Here is a 27,339-nt window from a genome sequence, read left to right as displayed (position 1 = left end):
TGCCTCAGCTTCCTGAGTAGCTGGGACTACAGGCGCCCGCCACTGCGCCCGGCTAGTTTTTTGTATTTTTTTAGTAGAGACGGGGTTTCACCGTGTTAGCCAGGATGGTCTCGATCTCCTGACCTCGTGATCCGCCCATCTCGGCCTCCCAAAGTGCTGGGATTACAGGCTTGAGCCACCGCGCCCGGCCTAATTTTGTACTTTTAGTAGAGACGGGGTTTCTCCATGTTGGTCAGGCTGGTCTTGAACTCCCGACCTCAAGTGATCTGCCCACCTCGGCCTCCCAAAGTGCTGGGATTACAGGTGTGAGCCACTGAGGCTGGCCAATTTTTGTATTTTTAATAGAGATGGGGTTTCACCATATTGGCCAGGCTAGTCTCGAACTCCTGACCTCAGATGATCTGCCCATCTTGGCCTCCCAAAGTGCTGGGATTATAGGCGTGAGCCACTGTGCCTGACCTAGTGTTTTCTTACTTTGTATTTTGTGTTTAGTTTTTCCTTCTTTTTAATTTTTCACAGGAGTCAGGCCCAGGATTCCTTGTCAAAGGATTTGAGCGTTTTTATGATTATATATAATGTATACTTGTGTATATGTACCTGTATATTGCCAAGTTTCTTTTCAAAAGGACTGAATTTGACAAAAGCTAGATATATAGGACAGTATAAATAGTATGCTATCATTTATATAAAAAAGAGAAATGAATAAGAATTTCATATATACACACATATATTTGGGTGTATATATATTAACATATATATAATTTACTCGTTTATGCATAAAACATCTCTAGAAGGATACATAAGAAATCAATTGCCTCTCGGGTGGGGAATTGAACAGAAGTAGGAGGAAGACTTTCACTGTATATTCTTTGCTACCTTCTGAATTTTGAATGGTATGAATGTAATACTATTAAAATAATAAATAAAAAGCTATTAGCAATAGGTAAAAGTACCCACTGTTTTTTTCCTTTTCATGCCCACTGTGTTGGTTCAGGCCTCAACCTCTTTCACCTGTATCTTTTATTTATTTATTTTTTTGAGACGGAGTCTTGCTCTGTCGCCCAGGCTGGAGTGCAGTGGTGCGATCTTAGCACACTGCAACCTCTGCCTCCCGGGTTCAAGTGATTCTCCTGCCTCAGCCTCACGAGTAGCTAGGACTACAGGTGCGTGCCACCACACCCAGCTAATTTTTTGTATTTTTAGTAGAGACGGGGTTTCACCGTGTTAGCCAGGATGGTCTCAATCTCCTGACCTCGTGATCCGCCTGCCTCGGCCTCCCAAAGTGCTGGGATTACAGGCGTGAGCCACTGCATCCGGCCCTCACCTGTATCTCTGTAATAGCCACTTACTACTCTCCCTGTTCCAAGTTAGTTCCTCTCTCTTCCACTCACCTTTCATGTTGCCATCAAGGATAGCACAGATCAGATATGTCTCTCCTTTCTTCTTAAACTTAGTAGTGTCCCACGGCTCACAGAATAAAGTTCAGACTCTTCTGTTTAGCATTCAAAGTCTTCCACCATTTGGTCTCAAACTGCCTTTTCTACTACATGTATTTCTATACGCTCTCTTTATTACCGTATTTCTCTCCAACTAACCCTTCTCCCAGAAAAAAGGGTATTTTTTGTTTCAACATCTGTTCACATTAGTTTTTTGTGTTTTTGTTTTTAGTTTGAAGTACTCATTCTCTCCACTTGCAATTGAAATTGGATTTAACTTTTAAGGTCCATTCCAAGTGTTGCCTTTCTCCCTCCATTCTCTGGCCCCATCCCACCAGTCCTGGGAATGAATCACTCCTTTTTGGTTCCCATAGTATATTTCTCATGCCATTGTTTGCAACTCATATTCTAGTTACTGGTGGACGGAACTAGTAACAGTAACTAGTAATTGACTAGTAACTAACTTGTCAGTCTCCTTACATTCTGTTTTAAGACTTCCTTGTATCCATCCTTCTTTCCAATTGCAGCAGTCTTCCTCATATTGTGCCTTTCCTCGCTCCTGCATGTTCTTAACTCTGGTGGTTTTGTGATCTTGGTGGAACATGTCCAGTTGTCTCGTACATGTTAAGAAGAGGAAGAAAAGAAGCAATTGACAGGAATTGATGGAATCTACTTACTGTTAGTGTAAATATCTTTCAGTTTGCTTTTTCTTTATCCTATGTTTATATACTTATTGTTTTGAAACTTATTATTATTATTTTTTTGAGACAGAGTCTCATTCTGTCGCCCAGGCTGGAGTGCAGTGGCGCGATCTCGGCTCACTGCAACCTCCGCCTCCCGGGCTCACGCCATTCTCCTGCCTCAGCCTCCCGAGCAGCTGGGACTACAGGCGCCCGCCACCATGCCCAGCTAATTTTTTTGTATTTTTAGTAGAGACGGGGTTTCACCATGTTTGCTAGGATGGTCTCGATCTCCTGACCTTGTGATCCGCCTGCCTCGGCCTCTCAAAGTGCTGGGATTACAGGCGTGAGCCACCATGCCCAGCCTATTGTTTTCTTTATCTTATGTTTATATATTTATGGTTTTGAAATTTTAAAGATTATTTTGTCTTCATTGTGTAAGTGTGTGAAATATCTAGAGGCCTGGGAGGTCAATAAACTTGTCTAGGGACTCACACAGGGTTAGTGGTAGAGCCAAGGTTTAAACTCAAAACCCCTTCAAGAATGGCTTTTATAGTCATGTATAGAGAACATGACTTTATTTTGGGGTGATATTTCTTGAATGCTTTTGGTAGCACCAATTAGTAAAAAAAAAAAAAAAAAAAAAAAGTCCACGTTGGGCTACTTCTTTTTATTTTTGTTCTGTAGCACAAGTCATCAAGCAACCGCTGGGCTATTTTTTTTTTTTTGAGACAGGGTCTTGCTCTGTCTCCCAAGCCGGAGTGCAGTGGTGCAATCTTGGCTCTTGGCTCACTGCAACCTCCGCCTCCCAGGTTCGAGTGATTCTCCCACCTCTCAAATGCTTTGAATGCTAACCAGAAGAGTCTGAACTTTATTCTGCAAGCCATGGAACAATACTAAAAGTTTTAGAAGAAAGGAGAGACATAATCTGATCTGTGCTATCCCTGATGGCAACATGAAAGGTGAGTGGAGGAGAGAGGAACTAACTTGGGACAGGGAGACTAAGAAGTGGCTATTACAAAGATGCAGGTGAGGGCCCGGCACGGTGGCTGACACCTGTAATCCCGGCACTTTGGGAGGCCGAGGCAGGTGGATGACGAGGTCAGGAGATCGAGACCGTCCTGGCCTAACATGGTGAAACCAGTCTCTACTGAAAATACAAATTAAGTGATTCTCCCATTCCTCTCAGTCTCCTGAGTAGATGGGACTAAAGGCACAGGCCACCATGCCTGGCTAATTTTTGTATTTTTAGTAGAGATGGCATTTCACCATGTTGTTCAGGCTGGTCTCGAACTCTTGACTTCAAGTGATCTGGCCACCTTGGCCTCCCAAAGTGTTGGGATTACAGGCATGAACCACTGCACCTGGCCACTGGGCTACTTCTTATGCAGGCTGATATAGCACTTGGGGTGGTAGTCTCTGTGGCGTTTTTTGTTTGTTTTTTATTCTTTGGGACAGGGTCTTGCTCTGTCACTCAGACTGGAGTGTGGTGGCACAATCATGGCTCACTGTAGTTTTGACCTCCCAAGTTCCAGTGATCCTCCCTCCTCAGAATCCTGCATAGGTGGGACTACAGGTGTGCACCACCATGCCCAGCTACTTTTTAAATTTTTTGTAGAGATCTGGTCTCTCCATGTTGCCCAGGCTGGAACTCTTGAACTCAAGGGATCCTCCTGCCTTGGCCTCCTAAAGTACTGGAATTACAGGTGTGAGCCACTGTTCCTGGGCTAACTCTTTTCTTATTGAAAGAATAGGTGGCTTTGTTTAGTCAGATCCACAAATGGAGACACTTGCAATACTTGACCAGAAAGCAAACCAACAATCATTTGCCCTGATTCTTCTTCCCCATCTTGTTTCCCAGAAGCAACCACTTGTAACTCTCTTAGCTATTTCTTTTGGTATTTCCCTTCACATTTCTATATTGATATGTCTAGACATTTTTGACTTTGTTATAGTAGCTGAGGTCCTAGCTTCCTTATACTACTTCCTCTCACATTCCTCTCAGTATATTTATAATTTTTTTTTTCCAAGACAGGGTCTTGCTCTGTTGCCCAGGCTGGAGTACAATGGCATGATCACTGCTCACTGCAACCTCCACCTCCCAGGCTCAACCAATCCTCCCACCTCAGCCTCCTGAGTAGTTAGGACTACAGGCACATGACATCATGCCCAGCTAATTTGTGTATTTTTGTAGAGATGGAGTTTTGCCATGTTGTCCAGGCTGGTCTTGAACTTCTGGGCTCAAGTAGTCATCCGCCTTGGCCTCCCCAAGTGCTGGGATTACAGGTGTGAGCCACTGCACCTGTCCTATTTATAATTTTTATTAAATTAACATTTGATATCTATATTATTATGACTATAAATACTGTTTATTTTGAGCCAAGTCATAGATTATGATATTTTCTATTTTTGTACAATAAAAATAATTTCTCATAGTTAAAAATTACCAAACTTTTGATTTGCCTAGTTATTTGTGTACCTATTACCAATTCATTCGTTTGCCAAATATTTACTGAGTGCCTACTATAAGCCAGGCATCATTCTTGGTGTTTGGGATATATCAGTAAACAAATTAGACAAAGATTCTTTGCCTTGTGACACATTCTAATTGGGAGATAGACAATAACCATAAGTAAAATATAAAGTATGTTAGAAAGAGGTGCTGAGGGAAAAAAAGCAGGGCTGTTGAGGAGCATGATGCCCTTGATTCATGATTCTTTATATGTGACCTGGTTTTTCTCTCTGAAAACTTGTAAAATTTTCACTTCATTTGGATGTTCTGCAATTTAACAGTGATGGGCCAGGCCCTGGTGTAGATGTTAGTTTTAATTTTTCGTGCTTGACATTTTGTGAGCCCTTGTATTCTTCAGTTCTGATCTTACTGCTTTGTTGGGTGACTGAAGTAGTGATCAATCTGATGCAACTCAAGGAGAAGAGCTTTGGTTGTTCATGTTTGGTTATCCCATAGTATATAAAGCACTTCAATGAGTTTCTTTGATGCAAGTATTATTATTACTTTATTTTAAAAAATTATTGATGTAAAAATTACTGATGTCAAAGAATATTTTAATTTATTTCCTATTTCCAGCTGCTGGAACTTGGTATGATGAAAGGTCTTGTTTGTTATTCCTTTTTCATTCATTTCACTTCGAAGGTTTGGCAGGTTACATGTCTCCCTGGTGCTCTTGTAGACAGGGAGCCTCTGGGAGTCACTTTCAGGTCCTGGCTGCTCTTTCACCTTTCTTAGTCTTTTCATATCTTTTATCTTACCAGTATGTGTATTTTTAATTGAGATAAAATTCACATAACGTAAAATTCACCATTTTAACCATTTTAAAGTATACAATTCAGTGTTTTTTTTAAAGTATATTTACAATGTTTATGATGTTACCACTATCTAATTCCAGAACATTTTCATCATCCCCAAAGAGAAATTTGATACCTAATAAGCAGTTAACTCCCATTCTCCCTCTCCTTTCAGCTCCTGGCAACCAATATTCTGCTTTCTGATTCTATGGTCTTGCCTATTGTGGACATGCCACGTAAATAGTATCACATAATACATGGCCTTTAGTGTCTGGCTTCTTTCACTTATCATAAAGTTTTCAAGGTTCATACATGTTGTGCATATATTAATACTATAAAATGTTTTAAAATCAGACTCTGAATATTTGATTTTTCAGTATCCAGATAAAAATTCTGCATTTATTATCTTTATTTTGATTTTAATACTCGCCTATAATTTACCTTTTCACAAAACATCTATTGGATATAAAATGATATTGGATAATTTTTCAGTATACATTATTTATTTGTTTTTTTAGTATGCCAGTACTGAGGTTGATGGAGAGCATTACATGACTCCAGAAGACTTTGTTCAGCGCTATCTTGGACTGTATAATGATCCAAATAGTAACCCAAAGATCGTGCAGCTCTTGGCAGGAGTAGCTGATCAAACCAAGGATGGGTAAGTATCTTCATGCATTTTCTGAAAACTAATGTTCTGGAATATATTGTTAAAAATTTAAAAAACTGGCTGGGCGTGGTGGCTCACGCCTGTAATCCCAGCACTTTAGGAGGCCGAGGCAGGCGGATCACCTGAGGTTGGGAGTTGGAGACCAGCCTGACCAACATGGAGAAACCCTATCTCTACTAAAATACAAAATTAGCCAGGCATGGTGGCCCATGCCTGTCATCCCAACTACTCAGGAGGCTGAGGGAGGAGAATTGCTTGAACCTGGGAGTTGGAGATTGTGGTGAGCTGAGATTGAGCTATTGCATTTCAGCCTGGGCGACAAGAGCAAAACTCCATCTCAAAAATAAAAAAAAATAAAAATTAAAAAAACCCACAGGCTTACCTATGAGTATCTAGAATTTTAATATTAGTAAACATGTAATTAGTAATTATCAATTTGCTCTTTAGTAATTAGAAAATATGTATTTAAAATAAATATATTATTATTATACTTTTGGGATACAGAAATCATTACAAAAAATGTATTCAAAAAAATTTATTTGGAAAAATAATGGGAAGCTTTATGTTGAAAACAATTGAGATACCAGGCAAGTAAGTATTCTACTTTATAGGTCAAATTCTGAGCCAATAATTTTTAAACCACACTAACTGGAGATCTATGTTTTGTTTTGTTTTGGTCTACATTAAAGAAATATATATATATATATATATATATTTTTTTTTTTTTTTTTTGAGATGGAGCCTTGTTCTGTTGCCCAGGCTGGAGTACAGTGGCGTGATCTCAGCACACTGCAACCTCCACCTCCTGGGTTCAAGTGATTCTCCTGCCTCAGACCTCAAGTAGCTGGGATTACAGGCATGCACCACCACACCTGGCTGATTTTTGTATTTTTAGGAGAGACAGAGTTTCACCATGTTTGCCAGGCTGATCTCAAACTCCTGACCTCAAGTGATCTGCCTGCCCTGGCCTCCCAAACTGCTGAGATTAGAGGTGTGAGCTACCATGCCCAGCCTTTAAAAAATGATATATACTAGTTGTATAATTAAACTATATATTTTATTCAAAGTTTATAAAAATGGTGTTATTTACTGTGATTATCAAGGATACAGGCATTTCTTTTTTTCGAAAAAATATTTCATGGGAAAAGCCACATTTTATGTTGAATAATCTGAGCAGAATGAGTTCCAAATAACCAAGTATATTTCTTTCATTCATTCAGTAGGTATTGAGTGCCTACTATGCCTCAGGTACTGTTCTTCGTGCTGGGATTATTAATATATCAGTGAAAAAGCCACAAAATGATAATAAGTGAATTATGGTTTGTTAGAAGGCTATAAGTACTATGATGAAAAATAAATTAGGGGAGAGTTTAGGGAGTGATATTTAGTCATTTATCTCTCTGTTTATTTGGTAAACATTAATTGAATAGCCATTGTTTGTCAGGCACTGTTGGGCCTTACAAATACAAACATAAATTTTATGAGGCTTCTGGCCTTCAAAAGAAGCTACTAGCTTAGTGAGAAAGAAAATGACTAAACAAATGAGGTGCTGTCATAGCTATATAAGAGGTACAGAGGTAACCCAAGAAAGCATGGTTACCTGTTTTGTGTGGTCAGGACAGCATCACAGAAGAGGTGATACTTGAGTGAAATCTGGCAGGATGAGTACAAGCTTGTTAGTAGTTGGATAAGTAGGGACAAGAATTCCAGGAAAGGGAACAGGAATGGCATGAAATATTAAGGGGCATGTGTGTGTGCGCACGCGTGTGTGCGCATTAGTGAATGGCAATGGAGGAGGGTTGTGTTGCAAGTACTTTGATGTGGCTGTGGCGTGGCATTGCTTTGTTGCTGGGGGAAATGTAGTTGGAGTGGCTGAAGGCTTTTGACTCTGTCCTGCAGGTATTTTTGGCCTGCTAGTGTATGGGTGTGCGAAAACACAGAAATAACAAGGAGCATCTTGCTAGAATGTCAGTTTACTCAACTAAGGGGAGAAAAGCGATCATTATTTGTATTAAAATCATATATGGCTGTTTTATGGAGTGAATGTAATATTTGCATGAATTAGATAAAGAAAATTTTGGCTTGTTATGGCAGTTTGAATCTACATCTCCAGGCCTCCAGGGCCTAGGCTCTTTCTCCTTCCTGTTGAGGTGCTTATGTGACAACCTTTGAGAAACTAGGCAGTAAGTAGTCTAAAAATTATTTCCATTGCCACAGATGTAAACAGATTTTAGAAATGGTAGGTTGGAATGGGACAAGACTCATATGCAGTAGAATCAATTTAGGTGGCTATTGTAATAGTTAAAGTAGAAAGATTGGTGTCTAAGTTCTTTGAGTCCAGGATTAGTAATGTATTCAGTTTTATTGTCCCATAGAACCTTGCACAGTGTGTGAAATTTACTATGTGTTTAACAAATGTTTGTTTTGGAAAGATTTTATATCATTTATAAATGGCAGGTATTGGGGAACTTGTATACATTTTAGTTCTAATCAAAATATATCAGCTGATAAATCACTGTGGATTATTCAATCATAGGATCTTTCAACAGTGATTAGACAATAAAGCATATGAAAATTAATTATACCTATCAGAATTCCTTCTTCAAAATTATTAAAGGTAACATATATATTTAGCTCTTTTAGAAATTATCAGAGTATTTATTGTTAGTAATTTGGTCTAAGACCTGATTTCAGAATATCCATATATTTTCAAATGTTTCCTTTTGTGACTGTCTGCTCTATTCTGTCTCAGTAGTGTATCTTCTTTGAGGCTTCATATGGTTCTCCTAGGCTGAGTTGCATTGTTAAAGTAGGACATTTTCTTTTCTTTTCTCTCTTTTTTGTCAGAGACAGAGTCTCACTCTGACACCCGGGCTGGAGTGCAGTGGTGTGATCTCAGCTCACTGCAACCTCTGCCTTCTGGGTTCAAGTGATTCTCCTGCCTCAGCCTCCCAAATAGCTGGGATTATAGGTTCATGCCACCATGCCGGGCTAATTTTTGTATTTTTAGTAGAGACGAGGTTTTACCATTTGGCCAGGCTTGTCGTCTTGAACTACTGACCTTGTGATCCGTCTGCCTCGACCTTCCAAAGAGCTGGGATTACAGGCATGAGCCACTGCACCCAGCCCATTTTTCTTCTTATAATCATCTTTTTAAAAAGATATTCTCTGCTGAGCACAGTTGCTCACACCTGTAATCTCAGCACTTTGGGAGGCTGAGGTGGGAGGATCGCTTGACACCAGGAGTTTGAGACCAGCTTGGACAACATGGTGAAACCCCATCTCTACAAAATTAAAGAAAAAAATTAGCCAAGTATGGTGGTGTGTGCCTGTAGCCTTAGCTACTTGGGAGAATGAGGCAGGAGGATTGATTGAGCCCAAGTGTTTGTGGCTGCTGTGAGCTATAACTGAGCCACTGCACTCCAGCCTGAGGGACAAAATGTGAGACTCTGTCTTAACAAAAAAGAAAAAAGATATTCTCTTTTCTCCCTCTTTCTGTTTTGTACCCCTTAACCCAGGGCGGTGATGAAATATTAGAATAGCTTACTTGGTACATTGTTTCCTGCCCCAAAATGTGTTCCTTGGTTCTATGGTAGTTTTTTGATGATGAGTCCTATAGATATGTTATGTGAAATGGCAACATATAATATTGCTTATAACCACTCAAGACCAAGTCTGAATGAGTGGAACTAGTATAGACAAGTTCAAGTGATTTGGTTGAGTGTGTGAGAAAAGCTGGTCTAGGAGTGGTTGAAACATGCTCTTTTGTGCTCTGCAATCCTTCCCCCATGTTTTCTAGGATGTTAACTGTTCCTTCTCTCTTGTTCCACATCTCCTTTCCCCCACTAGATAGTAAAATAAGTAGGAATGTTTGGATATGGGTGCTTGCTGTAGAAAGCCGTGTAACATACAATACAGCATTATATATTATAAATACCACAATCAGTGTCTAAAAGTAAAAGCCGTTAGCCAAGTATTATTTGTGGGATTGTGGCTTAAATTTTGAAGTTCTGGTATATAATGAAAAGCAAAATGATTTTATGCATTTAATGCAGATCTCAGAGAGTGTAATTGTGTGATCTAATCTAAAATATTTAGACAGTTGCTTGCTTGAAATTGTAAATTATAGAACCATAGTTTCTATATTTAGTCCTGGTCAGAATTTTATCTGGAAGTTCTGTTCTCCTATGATGTAGAAAACTAGTTTTCTTTTCTACTACTTTTTCCCCCAAGTGTTTTCCTTTATGTTACACAGGCATATAGAGGAACTTTTTATGCAGAAATCTTGATTGTTTTAAAAATTGTAAAATTAACATATTAATATTTTGTCATTTTATTAGTTCCTATTTACTAAATTGAAAAGGGGCTTCGTAGAAAATTTTTGAAAAACACACCAAATTCAGAAAATATATTTTTCAAAGTTATAAAATGAATACATGTTCTTTCTAAAATGTCAGACAATGGGGTAATATGGTAAAAAGTGAAAGTACCTCCTTATCCCCATTACAAGAAAAACGAATAGAGTGTGAACTAATCAGTAGTTTCTTCACTCAACAGTTAGTAGCTTGTGGTTTGCATATGTTCTATTAAAGTCTTGATTGGGCCCTTCTAGCAATAAAGGGATCCATGGCAGGATAAAGGGAAAAGGAGCCTTAAAAATATTCTGGAGCCAGGCATGGTGGTTTACGCCTATGATCCCAGCACTTTGGGAGGCCAAGGCAGGAGGATCTCCTGGGACTAGGAGTTCAAAACCAACCTGGGTAACATAGCAAAACCCCATCTATACAAAAACATTTAAAGATTAACCGAGCATCATGGTGCTTGTCTATAGTCCCAGCTACTCAGAAGGCTGAAACAGGAGGATCACTTGAACCCAGGAGTTCCAGGTTCCAGTGAGCTCTGATTGCGCCATTGCTCTCGAGCTGGGAGACAGATTGAGACCTTGTTTCCCAAAATAAATAAATAAATAAATAAATAAATAAATAAATAAATAAATTTCTGAAACATGCTTGCTTTAAGCATTGCAGACTATTTCTTGTTTTCAGAAAAATATTGTTGCATTATAATGCAATAAGTATATAATGACTGTGGTCTTAAAGTAGAGGAGAGTATCAGAGAGACTGTCAAGTGACCTGTTTTTCTCTCATTCCTCCCAACATTTTATTATGAAAATTTTCAAACATTAAAGAAAGTTGAAAGAATTTTATAGTGAACACCCATATATCTACCACCTACACTACCACATAGATTATATTTATTATTATTTTATTATTTATTATTATTATTATTTTTGAGACAGGGTCCCACTCTGTTACTCAGGCTGGAATGCAGTGGCGTGATCATGGCTTACTGAGCCTCAAATCATGGCTTACTGAACCTCCTGAGCTCAAATGATCCTCCTACCTCAGCCTCCCAAATAGTTGGGACCATAGGCGCCTGCCTCATGCACAGCTAATTTTTCTTTATTTTGGTATTTTTTGTAGAGATAGGGTCTTTCTATGTTGCTTAGGCTGGTCTTGAACTTTTGGACTTAAGCAGTGCTCCTCCCTTGACCTTCCCAAGTGCTGGGATTACAGGCATGAGCCACCGCAGCTGGCCAGATTCTACTATTAACATCTAACTATTCCTGCTTTTTCATATATCCATCCATCCCTCTATCCTTCCATCAGTCCATCTTATTTTTTTATACATTTCAGAGTAAAGTCAGACATTGATACAGTTCTAAATTAGCATGCACATTATTTACTAGTGTTTAATATATGTTTTGAGGGTTTTTTGTTGTTGTTGTTTGTTTTGAGACAGTGTGTGTCTCTGTCACCCAGCCTGGAGTGTAGTGGTACGATCTCAGCTCCCTGCAACCTCCGCCTCCCGGGTTCAAGCAATTCTCGTACCTCAGCCACCCAAATAGCTGGGATTACAGGCATGCGCCACTATGCCAGGCTAATTTTTCTTTGTATTTTTAGTAGAGGTGGGGTTTCACCATGTTGGCCAGGCTGGTCTCAAACTCCTGACCTCAAGTGATCCACCCGCCTCAGCCTCCCAAAGTGCTGGGATTACAGGTGTGAGTCACCATGCCCAGCCTTTGAGTGTTTTTCTTTAAATGTAAGACTCACACACAGTAAGAAAATGTGAATCTCAAAGGTGTATTTGCTGAGCTTTGACAAATGTATGCACCTAGGTAACCTCAAGTGACTTTTTAAAATCGTGTTAAAATATACATAAATAACATTTACCATTTTAATCATTTTTAAGTGGACAGGACAGTTCAGTGGCTTTAAGTACATTCACATTGTTATGCAACTATTTTCGTATCCAAGGCCAGGCGCAGTAGCTCATGGCTGTAATCCCAGCACTTTGGGAGGCCAGGGTGGGCGGATCACCTGAGGTTAGGAGTTCGAAATCAGCCATGGTTAACATGGTGAAACCCCGTTTCTACTAAAAATACAAAAATTAGCTGGGTGTGGTGGCACGCACCTGTAATCCCAGCTACTGGGGAGGCTGAGGCAGGAGAATCGCCTGAATCCAGGAGGCGGAGGCGGAGGTTGCAGTGAGCCGAGATCATGCCATTGCACTCCAGCTTGGGCAACAAGAGCAAAACTCCGTCTCAAAAAAAAAAAAAAATTATCATATCCATTTGCAGAATGTTTTTATCATTCCATACTGAAACCCCATACCCATTACATAATGACTCCCCATTCTCTTTCCTTCCACTCCAAACAGCCTCTGATAACCAGTACTCTACTTCTTATTGCTACTATTTTAGCTACCTCACATATGTGGAATAATGCATTATTTGTCCTTTTGTGTCTGCCTTATTTCGCTTAGCATAATGTTTTCAAGGCACATCTATGTTGTAGCATATGTCAGAATTTCATTCCTTTTTAAGGCTGAATAATGTACTCAGTTGATTTATTTTTTATTTATTTATTTTTTAGAGATAGAGTCTTACTCTGTCACCCAGGCTGAAGTGCAGTGGCACAATCACAGCTCATTGCAGCCTTGAACTTGTCGGCTCAAGTGATCCTCTTGCCTTAGCCTCCTGAGTAACTAGGACTATAGGCATGTATCACTGTAACAGGCTGATTTTTGACTAATTTTTAAGTTGTTGGTGCTTTTGTGTATTTTCATGATACATCTGAATATGTGTCTCATGTGATACAGATCTGAATATATCTGAAGGTAACTGAGTATTGAGGGATGGCTGAGTATTACCGCAATAGCTTCTTATAATAATGGTCTGCTTACTAATGCCAGATACCCTTTCTGGTTTCAATTATAACTTTAAAATTGGGAGAGGGTTAGGAGATACACAGTAATGGAAGAACACCAAATTGAAGGCAGGAGTTAGGAGTCTTCAGGTAGCCTCACTGATTTGCTGAATGTCTTTGAGGAAGATCACTTAACGTTTGCCTTTCTAAGGGTCCTTCTGGCTCAAAAGTTGCATGAATATATGATTTGCCTTTTGAATATGCTGGCAGACAAAATGTAGATAATTTAGTAAATTCCATAGACTTTCTATTTTAAACAAAGAGCTACTTAATTGGAAACCTATGTGACAAGAGTCTCAAATCCACAAGGACAGTGTGGTCTGTAGATATATGACTGATGAGCCCTGTTTGGTTGCTTTTCTGAAGGAAAAAGACTGCTTGTCTTCAAGGGGCTGGTGCTACTTGGGACCAGAAACCTAGTGTTGTTAACACTTGCAGTTTATCAAAATAAACCAGAAAAAACTGAGTATTTATGGGAAATCTTGTGATTTCTTAATGTCAACTAATGCAACTAAAAAAATAGTACTTTTCATGCCAAAGAAAACACATCTTTGGACCAAATTCAGTCTGCCAGCTGACAGTTTGTGACCTTTGCTAGTTAAGGAAGAAGTTTTTGCCTCTTCTCATAAATATAGAAGGTTTTATATTTATGAGAAGGTTTTATATTTATGAGAAGGTTTTATATTTTTATATTGGTTTTACTACTGAGCATGAAATTTGTTTTAAAGCTACATATTCTGTATTTCAGGGTAGGTGTATTTTTTATGTCTTGATGCTGTTTTGTAAAAACCAGTATGTTATGCCTTTTTAAAGAAAACCCATAATCAGCCTATTTTTTATATTTAAAATTATTGGTCATTCTGTTTTTTTCTTCCTCAAACAGAAATCGCATGAAAGATATACTATAGAAAATCCTTGTATCAATTAACACATTTTGAAATATATAGAATAATTAACACTGGACAATCAAGGAAAGATGAGTTTCATAGGAAAATACTTCATTGAAGACCAGTATGCAGATCTGTGTGCATATGAGACACATTTTTATAATGCTGTTACTTGGACACTACTAATGAGCAGCAAGATGGTATGGAATCTTTGTAGCAAGCTTGCTATGAAAGGTCTAGCATATGCTGGCTTTGTACGGTCACTGAAGGCAATTTCTGTGTAGTTTTGATCACTGGTTAATTTTATAACCTTGAGTATGATAGGACATGTTAAGTTCTAGAAACCCAACATATGAGTTTCTCCCACTTTTTGTTAAGTTTTGTTTTGTTTTGAAATGGGTCTCACTCTGTTACCCAGGCTGGAGTGCAATGGCTATTCACAGGCACCAGCATTGCATGCTATAGCCTTGAACTCCTGGGCTCAAGTGATCCTCTTGCCTCATCCTTCTGAGTAGCTGGAACTACAGGTGCAGGACATTGCACCTGGCTCCCACCATTTTTGTTTTGATTTTTCCTTTTAACATTTTTATTTTAAAAAAATTAAAAAAAAATTTTTTTTGAAACAGGGTCTGGCTCTGTTACCCAGGCTGGAGTACAGTGGCATGATCTCGGCTCACTGCAACCTCTGCCTCCTGGGCTTAAACTGCCCTCCCACTTCAGCCTCCCAAGTAGTTGGTACTACAGGTGCACACCACCACGGCTGGCTAATTTTTGTATTTTTTGTGGAGATGGGGTTTCACCATATTGCCTAGGCTGCTCTTGAACTCCTGAGCTCAAGTGATCTGCCTGCCTCAGCCTCCCAAAGTGCTGGGATTACAGGCGTGAGTCACTGTGCCCTGCCTCTAAACATTTTATTTTAGTTTAATTAATTTATTTGTTGAGCCAGAGTCTGGTCTGTCACCCAGGCTGGAGTACAGTGGCATGATCTTGGCTTATTACAGCCTCTACTTCTTGGGCTCAAGCAATCCTTCCACCTCAGCCTCCTGAGTTGTTGTGATTACAGGTGTGTGCCACCATGCCTAGCTAATTTTTTATTTTTACTTTTTGTAGAGATGGAGTCTCCCTATGTTGCCCAGGTTGGTCTTAAACTCCTGTACTCAAGCAGTCCTCCTGCCTCATCCTCCCAAAGTGCTGGGATTATAGATGTGAGCCTCTGTGCCTGGCCAAAATTTTTATTAGTGATATTTCAAACACGTATAACACAGAGAATAATGTAAGTTCACCTACTTTTAATCATTACCCAAATAATTGTTTTTTTATATCTCCATCTCTTCTCCATCCTCTCGATTATTTTGAAGTAAATTCTAGATGACGTATTTCATTTGCAGATGTCTCACTGTGTATCTCTAAAACATAAGAATGCTTAACAACAACCAAAAAAACCTCCTAAAAACATTGATTTCTTAATATCATCAAGCATTTGCATTATGTTGGTATTTCCATTTCTCAAATTGTCTTATAAATTAAAAAACTTTTTTTTTTTTTTTTTTTACTTTGTTTAAATTAGAATCCAAATAAGGATGTATATTGCGATTCATTGTTATATCTGTTAGGTCTTTTAAGATTGAGATTCCCTGTGCTTGCCTCAGCAGCACATATAATAAAATTGGAATGATACAGAGATTAGCATGGCCCCTTAAAAAAAGAAGAATCCTCTTCATAGCTTCATTAAAAATTATTTTTCAGTAACTATGGAATGTTTCTTCTGTCATTTCCTACAGTCTGCATTTATGTGGTGGTAGCGAACATGTTCCTTTGTTCGTTGTATTTTCTGTAAATCAATGATTAGTTGTAGAGCAGTGGCTCTCACCAGGGGTGATTTTGCTCTCCAGGGGATATTTGGCAATGTCTGGAGACATTTTTGCTAGTCACACTGATCACAACTTGGGGATGCTATTGGCCTCTAGTGAGTAGAGGCCAGAGTTGCTGCTAAACATGCTACAAAGCACAGAAAACCTGCACAGCAAAGAATTATCCAACTTAAAATGTCAACAGTACTGAGGTTGAGAAACTGATCTAGAGACTTGATCAGATTCAGGTTTAATTATATTTTGCCTGGTTCTCTCTCTTTTCTTTTCTTTTTTTTTTTTTTTTTTGAGACGGAGTCTCGCTGTGTCGCCCAGGCTGGAGTGCAGTGGCCGGATCTCAGCTCACTGCAAGCTCTGCCTCCCGGGTTTTTATGCCATTCTCCTGCCTCAGCCTCCCGAGTAGCCGGGACTACAGGCGCCCGCCACCTCGCCCGGCTAGTTTTTTGTATTTTTTAGTAGAGACGGGGTTTCACCGTGTTAGCCAGGATGGTCTCGAACTCCTGACATCGTGATCCGCCCGTCTCGGCCTCCCAAAGTGCTGGGATTATAGGCTTGAGCCACCGCGCCCGGCCCTCTCTCTTTTCATGATGTTAGGAGCTATTGATTATTGCCCAGTTTCATTAATTTGCTAGGGACTTACAAAAGGGTAATATTCTAATTCTCCCTTCCTTCCTTATCTGAAGTACCTCTATAAAAAGAAACTACCCTTTATCAATTAATTGGTTACCCTGAGCTACAGTTCATATAGTAAAGGCAGATTAAATGCCTGATGCTTTCCCTTTCTTCACCAGCCAATGACATTTTATATTTTATTCCAGGTTGATCTCCTATCAAGAGTTCTTGGCATTTGAATCTGTTTTATGTGCTCCAGATTCCATGTTCATAGTGGCTTTCCAGTTGTTTGACAAGAGTGGAAATGGAGAGGTGACATTTGGTAAGGGAAAAAGAAGATTATAAGTGATAAGTTAATGATGCTGGTCCAGTCTTCAATTGCTAAATCTAGTAACTAAACATAGATTACTGCTTATTTAGGACCTGATCCACAATTGAGTTTCCTAAAAGGATTTATGCAGATAAAAGATGGCTTTATTTTTTCAAAGCATTAAACTGTTGCCAAAGATGAGGAAGTGTAGGAATGCTGTTGCTTTAGCTCATTGAGTCACTGACACTTTCACATTCCTAAAATAAATGGTGTAAGATTTTCTTGTTCTGGGCCAGCCTGGGCAAAATTCCTTACGAGGTAGATTTTGAACAACTTGAAACAATTTTCTCACTCTTTAAGTGATTTTTAGATAGGGAGTTCAGAGCTTCTCTTGTAGCATCCTTGGAAAATTGCTGCTATGTCATTGTAACACCAATAGTGGAACTGAAGGAGTATATCAAGGCAAAATTAATGTTCTCTGAACCTGAATTTTAGATTTCAGTTTTAGGAAAGAGGCTGGAATATTAAAATTGCCATCTGACTTGGATGTAGAAATTTATTTAAATCCTCTAGTAGACGCATAATCTAACACATTGTTGATGTTTCACAGGTGTATACACTAGGATTTTTATCTGTAACCATATAGTAAGGACACTTTTTTACAGAAATTAGTATATGTTTAGTAAAAGTATTGGCTAATTTTTCTTGGAACAATTTTTTAAATAAAAACCATGTAGTAGTTCAAGGACCTTGAGTACTGTCCCCACCTTTTAAAAACATTTGAATTGTTTTTATTGTGGCAAAAAACACATAAGATAAAATTTACTGTCTTAACCATTTTAAATGTACAGTTTAGTAGTATTAAGTATATTCACATTGTTGTGAAAGAGATCTCCAGAAATTTTTCATCTTGCAAAATTAAACTTAAGCCCCCTTTTATAGTGTGAATTGGCATGGATATTTGTAGAAACACCTTTGAAAAATCGGACTTTCCCCGAGCTATGGCACTAAACACTTATTCAATCAGAAGGACCGGTAGTGCCTTGACTGTAATTTTGGTGGACACATTTTCTAGCTTGGCATTGATTGTTTCCTTCTTCCTTCTGCCCATTGACTCAACTATCTTCTGTATGACAAGACTTTCCAAAAAAATGCTATGCAGAGTTTTTGTTTTGTTTTGTTTTTGTTTGTTTGTTTGTTTGTTTTGAGACAGAGTCTTGCTCTGTCGCCCAGGCTGGATTGCAGTGGCTTGAACTTGGCTCACTGCAACCTCTGCCTCCCGGGTTCAAGTGATTCTCCTGCCTCAGCCTCCCGAGTGGCTGGGATTACAGGCATGCACCACCATGCCCAGCTAATTTTTGTATTCTTAGTAGAGATGGGGTTTTACCATGTGGGCCAGGCTAGTCTCGAACTCTTGACCTCATGATCCGCCTGTCTCGGCCTACCAAAGTGCTGGGATTACAGTCCTGAGCCACCGCGCCTGGCCCACTATGCAGAGTTATTTTGATTTTTGCATATAAATCTTGGCATCCTCCTCCTCTGGAGCAAGCTTTGGCCATCTTGCCTCCTGAAGAATGTTGACTTTCCTCAGAAACACCTAGGTTCTGTAGTTTAAGGCACAAAACCTCCATCATCTCATTCAGCATTAACCATGTACTACTAGTAATGCTGCATTTTCTATTTTCAGTAGGTATCACACATGCTCACATATCTCACAAATGTGATGCAGAAATGCCTGGAAAATAACTTGATTCAGATGTCTGAGTTAGTGACAGTGCCCTGTGCTTATATCCTGTGTGCATTAAGAATTAGATCTCACAATCAAATTCTAATTTTTGTCCCTCTACCTTAATATCATGGTTCTTTGTGTCTCCTCCATTTAATTACTTTTCCTAGTTTCTATTATTATAAAATTAGTAACTCAAGTCACTTCATCCAACAGACTGTCAAGACCAACTTAATAATAAAGACACATGCCATTGTTGATAGATTAAAATGAGTGTAGGAAGTAGCTAAGTTTATATATGCCTTATTTAATGTAAATGAAAGCTTGTAGTTATTAGATCTCAACTTTAGTTTTTTTTTTTTTTTGGAGGTGGAGCCTCGCTCTGTCACCCAGGCTGGAGTGCAGTGGCGCGATCTTGGCTCACTGTAACCTCTGCCTCCTGGGTTCAAGCGATTCTCCTGCTTCAGCTTCCCAAGTACCTGGGATTACAGGTACCCGTCACCACGCCTGGCTAGTTTTTGTATTTTTAGTAGAGATGGGGCTTCGCCCATGTTGGTCAGGCTGGCCAGTCTCAAACTCCTGACCTCAGGTGATCTACCCACCTCGGTCTCCCAAAGTGCTGAAATTACAGATGTGAGCCACTGTGCCCAGCCAACTTTAGCTTTTTATAGGTCTTCTGTTTTTCTTTCAGACTATTATTTATGAGTTAGAATTTTTAGAAATATAGTTAGGATTAAACACAAATCAGTTTTAGTTTTTATAGTACCAGGTATAAACTGAAGAACATATGAGCCCTCAAGAATCTTGCTTTCATTCTTTTCCTCCATAATCTAGAGACAGGAATATTATTATGGAATAAGAAAAAGATGAAGCCAGGTACAGTGGTGCATACCTGTAGTCTCAGCTCCCAAAGGAGTGATTTCAGCTCCTTGGGAGACTGAAATGGGAGGATCTCTTGAGCCCGGAGTTTGAGGCCAGTTTGCACAACATAGTGATACCCAGTCTCTAAAACTTAAAAAAATTTTTTAAAAGTTGTACCCTGTTTCTGTTCTGGGTTGCCTGGCTAGCTGGTTGGCTCTCTTGATGGTGCTCACCTATTTCCTAAGGACTTTGACCATTTCACCTTCTGTCCCTGCCTTCCTAGTTTTAAGGATCCACTTTGAGACAAATTTTCTTAAGTAGAATGAGAGAAATAATAAAAGAAAGTTTCCTTTCGTATTTTTAAGAAGAAAAATATTGAAATCTTGTTAAATGCCATTTAACAAGATTTCTAGGGACTGCTTATTTCAAGCCATGTTCAAGACTACAGAATTTCTGCATAAGGAAATAATTAACTTGGAGTTTATTTTTATAGGATTTTGGATCTGGGGTGAAGGTCAGTTTTCATGTTTGTACCCACTTAATAAAATGAATTGTGCTTATGTATTTATAGGCACATGTTTAGGTAAAAGGAAATTTTAGATCAATTCTAAATAGAGTTAAATCCTTTTCCACCAAATGGCCTTCTGTTTTCTAGTTTGGAGCTATTTATAGTTTTCTCTTGTGCGCATAAGAGAAAGTTGGAAGATGATATTAGATGCAAGGTGTAAGGAAGGGGAGAAAACCTGTTACGTCATCAGCATCTCTTATAGACTATGATGATAATGTTATCTCTGTACTTCCTATATATTCTCATTTATGCTTTTTTTAGATATGATTTTATACACATCAAATTATATACTTAAACTGTGTGCATCTTTGCAAGTATTTATATAAGTAGTAATATTGAACATTTACTTGAGTGCTTATATGAGGTTTTTTGTTGTTAAAGATACCTCTGCTCTGGGGAGAAGCCTTAGATTGAGGCCTTGAAAATCCGTTTCAGAATCTGAAAGCTCAGGAAAGGGTTCTGGAGTTTTTTTAAGAGTGAATAAAATATTAGTTAATTGTTTCCTCTTTGATGTTTCTTTAATAAAACTTCTAATGCATGCTGTGGATAATTACTTAATGGCTTGTATATCTGTTACTGCCAGGTGGCATGAGCCTTGTAGAGGCCATTGCATGACTGGTGTGTGCTAGCTGCAGTGTAAGTTTGCCTTGGTCTCACCATTATCCACAAGTGTACTGGAGATCCTGTTCAGTACTATTAGATTCAGGTAACCTAGATAAGCAGTTATACTACATTGTGTTGTCAGTAGCTGCTGTGCATTTAAAATCCAAGTTAAAAAAAAGGCCGGGCGTGGTGGCTCATGTCTGTAAGCATGAGCTTACAGACTCCTAGCAGTTTGGGAGGCCAAGGTGGGCAGACTGCTTGAGCCCAAGAGTTCCAGACCAGCACGGGTGACATGGTGAAACCCCGTCTCTACTAAAAACACAAAAATTAGCCGGGCGTGGTGGTGCATGCCTGTAGTCCCAGCTATGCGGGAGGCTGAGGCAGGAGGATAGCTTGAGCCTGGGAGGTAGAGGTTGCAATGAGTTGAGATTGTGCCATTACACTCTAGCCTGGGGGACCAGAGTGAAACCCTGTCTCAAATTTTAAAAAAAGGCCTATTGCCTTACTAAAGATTTAATCTTTTTTTTTTTTTTTTAAAGGGGCCAGGTGCGGTGGCTCATGCCTGTAATCCCAGCACTTTGGGAGGCCAAGGTGGGCGGATCACAAGGTCAGGAGTTTGAGACCAGCCTGGCCAACATGGTGAAACCCCGTCTCTACCAAAAATACAAAAATTAGCCAGGCGTGGTGGTGGGCACCTGTAATCCCAGCTACTTGGGAGGCTGAGGCAGGAAAGTAGCTTGAAACCGGAAGCCGGAGGTTGCAGTGAGCTGAGATTGCGCCACTGCACTCCAGCCTGGGTGAAAGAGTACAACTCTGTTTCCAAAACAAAAACAAAAACAAACAAACAAAAAACCCACAACAAACTCTTGTCTATTTACTAGTAAAATGAGTATGAAACATGTTATATGTTCTGAGTTCTCTATTAAAATCAACATTGTGTTCCAAATTTAGTGTTTGCCTAGGGATGGACACTCTTCAAAGTAAACTTTTCCACGGACACATCCTCACCCTCTGACTGAAGAAACCTCAGAAAGCAGAGATTTCTTTAAATGTAGTACTATGTTTGACCGTTAATACATATAGCAAATAAAAATGTGTTCCATTTCTGCCTCTGAAATAGGCTGTTTTTCCCTGAAGGAGAGAATAAATTGGGGTGGGTTAGGCACAACCTCTGTTATTATTTTAAAGAGCCAGGAGATGGAAGTGTAGTTATGAAAAATGTACCCTTTCTCACTGGAAACAAAGCTATAGACATGGAATAATATGAAATTCTGTGGTGGGCAGGTGCAGTGGCTGACGCCTGTAATCCCAGCACTTTGGGAGGCCGAGGTGGGAGGATCACCTGAGGTCAGGAGTTCAAGACCAACCTGGCCGGGCTGGGTGCAGTGGCTCATGCCTGTAATCCCAGCACTTTGGGAGGCTGAGGCAAGCGGATCACAAGATCAAGAGTTTGAGACCAGCCTGGCCAATATGGTGAAACCCTGTCTCTACTAAAAATACAAAAAAATTAGCCAGGCATGGTGGTGTATGCCTGTAATCCTAGCTACTTGGGAGGCTGAGGCAGGAGAATTGTTTGAACCCAGGAGGCGGAGGTTGCAGTGAGCCGAGATCAGGCAACTGCACTGCAGCCTGGGCGACATAGCGAGACTTCGTCTCAAAAAAAAAAACTGAAAAACAAAAAACTCAGCATGGCCAACATGGTGAAACCCTGTCTCTAGCCAAAATACAAAAATTAGCTGAGCGTGGTGGCATGCGCCTGTAATCTCAGCTACTTGGGAGGCTGAGGCAGGAGAATTGCTTGAATCTGGGAGGCAGAGGCTGTAGTGAGCCAAGATCATGCCACTGCATTCCAGCCTGGGTGACACAGTGAGACTCTGTCTAAAAAAAATAAAGGAATTCCATGGTGGCCAGGCATGGTGGCTCATGCCTATAATCCCAGTACTTTGTGAGGCCGAGGCAGGAGGATCACTTGAGGCCAGGAGTTTAAGACCAGCTTGGGCAACATGGTGAAACCCTGTCTTTACTAAAAATACAAAAAAATTAGCCAGTTATGGTGGTGTGCCCCTATGACCCCAGCTACTTGGGAAGCTGAGGTGGGATAATCTCTTGAACCCAGAGGCAGAGGTTGCAGTGAGCCAAGATCACACCACTGGGCCGGGCGCGGTGGCTCACGCCTGTAATCCCAGCACTTTGGGAGGCCGAGGTGGGCAGATCATGAGGTCAGGAGATCAAGACCATCCTGGCTAATAGGGTGAAACCCCATCTCTACTAAAAATACAAAAAAATTAGCCAGGCGTGGTGGCGGACGCCTGTAGTCCCAGCTACTCGGGAGGCTGAGGCAGGAGAATGGCATGAACCTGGAAGGCTGAGGTTACAGTGAGCTGAGATCGTGCCACTGCACTCCAGCCTGGGCGACAGAGCAAAACTCTGTCTCAAAAAAAAAAAAAAAAAAAAAAAAAAAAGATGACACCACTGACTTCAGCCTGCATGACAGAGAAAGACTTTCATAAAAAGAAATGAAAATTCTATGATAATAAATATGTACTTTAATTTGGTAAGAAGTAGAGCTTCACCTGAGTATTCAGATTAAATCAGGAAGAATTTTTGATATTTTTTTTTCTTTGTGGTGTTTTTGGATATTGCAGAGAAGTTTTTTGATTTTTGCTTTTTTTTTTAGTACTAAAGGCTATTAGAGTAGCTTAAGAGTTCAAGGTTAAAAAAAGATGGATTGTTATTAGTTTTTATGCTATTTGATGATAGACTGTTGAAGCATCTAGCTTCAATAATAATAGTATGTATGTATGTATGTATTTATTTTGAGACAGTGTCTTGCCGTGTCACCCAGGGTGGAGTGCAGTGGTGTGATCTTGGCTCACTGCAACCTTCACCTCCCGGGTTCTAGTGATCCTCCTGCCTCAGCTTCCCGCGTAGCTGGACTACAGGCATGTGCCACCACACCCGACTAATTTTTTGTATTTTTAGTAGAGACAGAGTTTCACCACGTTGGCCAAGCTGATCTCAAACTTCTAACCTCAGGTAATCCCCCTGCCTTGGCCTCCCAAAGTGCTGGGATTACAGGCGTGAGCCACCACGCCCAACCGATAGATAGTCTTTAAATATGAACTCATCTTTCCTGAGAAATGGACCTTTACATATATTTGACAGCAGGACTACTCTATTGACTATGCAGTAGTCCCTTGTAGAGGTAGGTAAAGGGCTAATAGAAATACTTTCTCTCAGAGAAACAGGAGGTCATTCAGAAAACTAATGACCATCTGAGAGTAGAACCCAGAAGTCTGGGACTGAGTCTGCATGCCATGTTGGTTGGGACTTCCTCTACAAGTTCCTGTTGTTGGTCTTTTTGTTGTTGTTGTTTGTTTTCCTTCGTTTTCTTTTTTGGCTCCCAGTTGTGCCTCCTCTTTCCTCCCAATTTTTCCTTCACTGAAAAACTCACTTCTACAAGCCTCACCATTGTTTTTGTTCAATTATATACAAGGATATTCACCATTCATGGTGGGAGTCCTAAAAACCTCTCTGACTTCACTTTAAGAACTGTGCAGGTGAAACTCAGCTACTGAGGAACTATTCCCCCTGACAATAAAAATGTTTGGTCTCAAGCCTGTAAGTTGGTTGTAGTGGCTCCTGCTGGGCTGGAATCCTTGGAATAAGGATGTCATTGGGCTGATGGTAGGTGGGCTGTGTCACAGGGCTGATGGCTTGTATACCTACAGGAGGAGTTCTCTGGCCACACCGTTGGTACAGCAGCTCCTTCCAGGCTCATTCATGGAACAGGCATGGTGGCAGTCTTGGAGAAGAGTGCCAGCCCCGGTCAGAGGTAATTTTGTACTGCAGAAAGGTGAACAAGACCAGTAGGAAGTGCCCATAAGAACCAGGGGAGGGATGAGGGGGGATGAGATGGGGAGACACAGTATGGGCTGCTGGGGAAATTAAAACCTCTGTTAAGACATATTTACATAATATATATATGATTTAATGTGTATTTCATCTAGTCCAATCATCATAAGTGACTGATACAGCTAAACTGACTGTTACACATCTGTGAACATTTTTACTTAATCACAGTTGTCACCGTTACCTGCTCTCCTGACAAATCATTGTGCTCCTCTCCTTTGAGCAAAGAGAACATAATGACAGGCTACTTTTGTATCTGGCCCCAGTTCCCTTTTCAATGGAAGTATAAACCATTCCTTTCATAAGCCCATGCTCTGCAGGAAGTGAAAAAGTTGTCTATTGTTCTCTATATGTCAGAAAACTAATGGATTCCTGGTTCTCTTAGCTATGCCAACCTAGTATAAAATACTATATCGTGATTTTGCTGCCAATAAGTTGTGACTGTCATTTCCCTTTCTTCCAGGCCAGAACTATGCTACAGAAATAGCATTCTTAAACATGGCAAAAAAGATCCTTGTTTGCCACTGGAAAGATGGGATTCTCTCTGGGGGTGGGTGGAACTTGCTATGCAGTTTCAGTTAGATGTATTTGATGTATTTGAGACTATTGGTGTTCCCTTTCATGTCATGCAGGACCTGATAAAGCTGGGTAACATAAAAACACCAGTTGTTTGAGTTATTACCTCATACAAGTATAAGCTCTCCAGTTCTGGAGCTTTTATATAATTTTATTTATCACATTCTGATAAAAGTAAAGTGGCAATTTATTAATTGGACTTGAAAACAATAGTTTTAGTAATTATGTCTGTGTATCTGAATCAACCTCAGGCACTTGGAAGTAGAAACAATAATAACAGAAGAGAAGTAGAACACATCTCCAGAAGTGCCAAAGTAGGTTTGTAATCTTATTAGTTCTAGTAATTATAGTAGTCCATGATGTGGCTTAAAAAAACCCTAAAAGTATCAGGGTAAATAAACCACAGCATGTAATAGTGATCATAACAAAACCATATACAAAGCTGTCAAGTGACCACTTTGGGAGAAGTAGAAAATGTCCAAATACTCATGGAAAATGACACTTCTGTATTTGGGGAGATCACTATGACTAATTTAGGCCATCATTTTGATTGTTTCAGAGACATTCTAAGATCTTATTTAGAGATGGCTAAGAAGTTTATGAAATAGGATATCTAAAGTTTTTATTACAGAGATATTTTCCAGATGTAAATTACACATTATAAATTTAGTTCATAAATATCCTTTTTGTGATAATAGAAACAATTTTTTTTGTTTGTTTTTGTTATGTGACAGAGCCTTGCTCTGTCACCCAGGCTGGAGTGCAGTGGCATAATCTCGGCTGACTGCAATCTCCATCTCCTGGGTTCAAGCAATTCTTCTGCCTCAGCCTCCTGAGTAGATGGGACTACAGGTGTGCACTACCATGCCTGGCTAATTTTTGTATTTTTAGTAGAGGCAGAGTTTCACCATGGGGGCCAGGTTGGTCTCCAACTCCTGACCTTGTGATCTGCCTGCCTTGGCCTCCCAAAGTGCTGGCATTACAGGTGTGAGCCACTGTGCCCAGCCAAAAAATTTTTTATAGTTAAATTTTCTTAGCTTGGATGCTTTTGCATTTTGGACTTTATTTTATATAGTTTCGCATTTGAAGTTCTGATATTTTCTTATTATATAAAAGGGATTCAATTTCATTCTACCATTATATAAAAATTATCTAGGTAGTAATACATTTATTGTCAAATAATTATATTTTAACTTTTGAAATCACCTTTAAAAGGTTACCATGAAATAACTATTCTCTTTTATAATTATAATGTTACTTAATTAAATAAATGTAGTAATTTGTTCTAATTTGCTTTCCATTTTTAATTTTTTTTAACTTGAAGATGAAACACTTCTTTTTGTTAGACCTTAAAAGTAATAAATTAATTAATTTGGGACTAGAAACAGCTAATTAAGTTAGATCCTAAAAATCTTTAATTATCTGCTACAATATTTGTAGCCCTGAATATTTTCTGCTATCTTTATTTTTTATTTATTTATTTTTTTGAGACGGAGTCTCGCTCTGTTGCCCAGGCTGGAGTGCAGTGGCCGGATCTCAGCTCATTGCAAGCTCCGCCTCCCGGGTTTACGCCATTCTCCTGCCTCAGCCTCCCGAGTAGCTGGGACTACAGGTGTCCGCCACCTCTCCCAGCTAGTTTTTTGTATTTTTTTTTTTTTTAGTAGAGACGGGGTTTCACCGTGTTAGCCAGGATGGTCTCGATCTCCTGACCTCGTGATCCGCCCGTCTCGGCCTCCCAAAGTGCTGGGATTACAGGCTTGAGCAACCGCGCCCGGCCTTTTCTGCTATCTTTATTATTTTAATTGTTTTATAAACTTTAACATCTTTTACAACTTGGAAGTTTCACATAGATTTAAGGATCATCTTTTGTGTTGGTTTGAAACCAGGATCCCACAAATTGCTATTGGGTTAATTCTTCGCTTTTTAAATTTGTATTTATGTAAGGTGAAAATGCTTGACCTATTTGAAAACTCTGAAGTATTTGTCCCTACTTAGAGAGGAAATGAATCCTGCATTCCATTTGAAAGAAAAGATGAGAATCCCATCTCCCCAGTGA

General features: G+C 39.6%; 1 protein-coding gene and 1 non-coding gene across 18 annotated transcripts in view; both read left to right on the top strand.

Annotated features, from left to right (window-relative positions):
- Nucleotides 1-27,339, top strand: part of SLC25A12 (solute carrier family 25 member 12) — a 227,991-nt gene that overhangs the window by 134,280 nt on the left and 66,372 nt on the right. For 7 of the 17 annotated variants that reach the window (XM_045367260.3, XM_005573477.5, XM_074009449.1 and 4 more), the window contains 2 exons: nt 5,941-6,083; nt 16,934-17,049. In XM_045367260.3, coding sequence (XP_045223195.1) covers nt 5,941-6,083; nt 16,934-17,049 — 259 coding nt within the window. Of the gene's footprint in view, nt 1-5,940; nt 6,084-15,357; nt 15,521-16,933; nt 17,050-24,526; nt 24,631-27,339 lie in introns of all 17 variants that reach the window. The other 10 variants (XM_074009445.1, XM_074009446.1, XM_074009447.1 and 7 more) reach the window with 3 other exon arrangements.
- LOC123568124 (U6 spliceosomal RNA) lies at nt 15,884-15,989 on the top strand. Its single transcript, XR_006691349.1, has one exon. It is a non-coding gene; the product is annotated as a U6 spliceosomal RNA (small nuclear RNA).

This window comes from Macaca fascicularis, chromosome 12 (genome assembly GCF_037993035.2).
Source record: "Macaca fascicularis isolate 582-1 chromosome 12, T2T-MFA8v1.1".
NCBI classification, from domain to species: Eukaryota; Metazoa; Chordata; class Mammalia; order Primates; family Cercopithecidae; genus Macaca; species Macaca fascicularis.
This window is presented reverse-complemented; position numbering and strand designations above follow the sequence as displayed.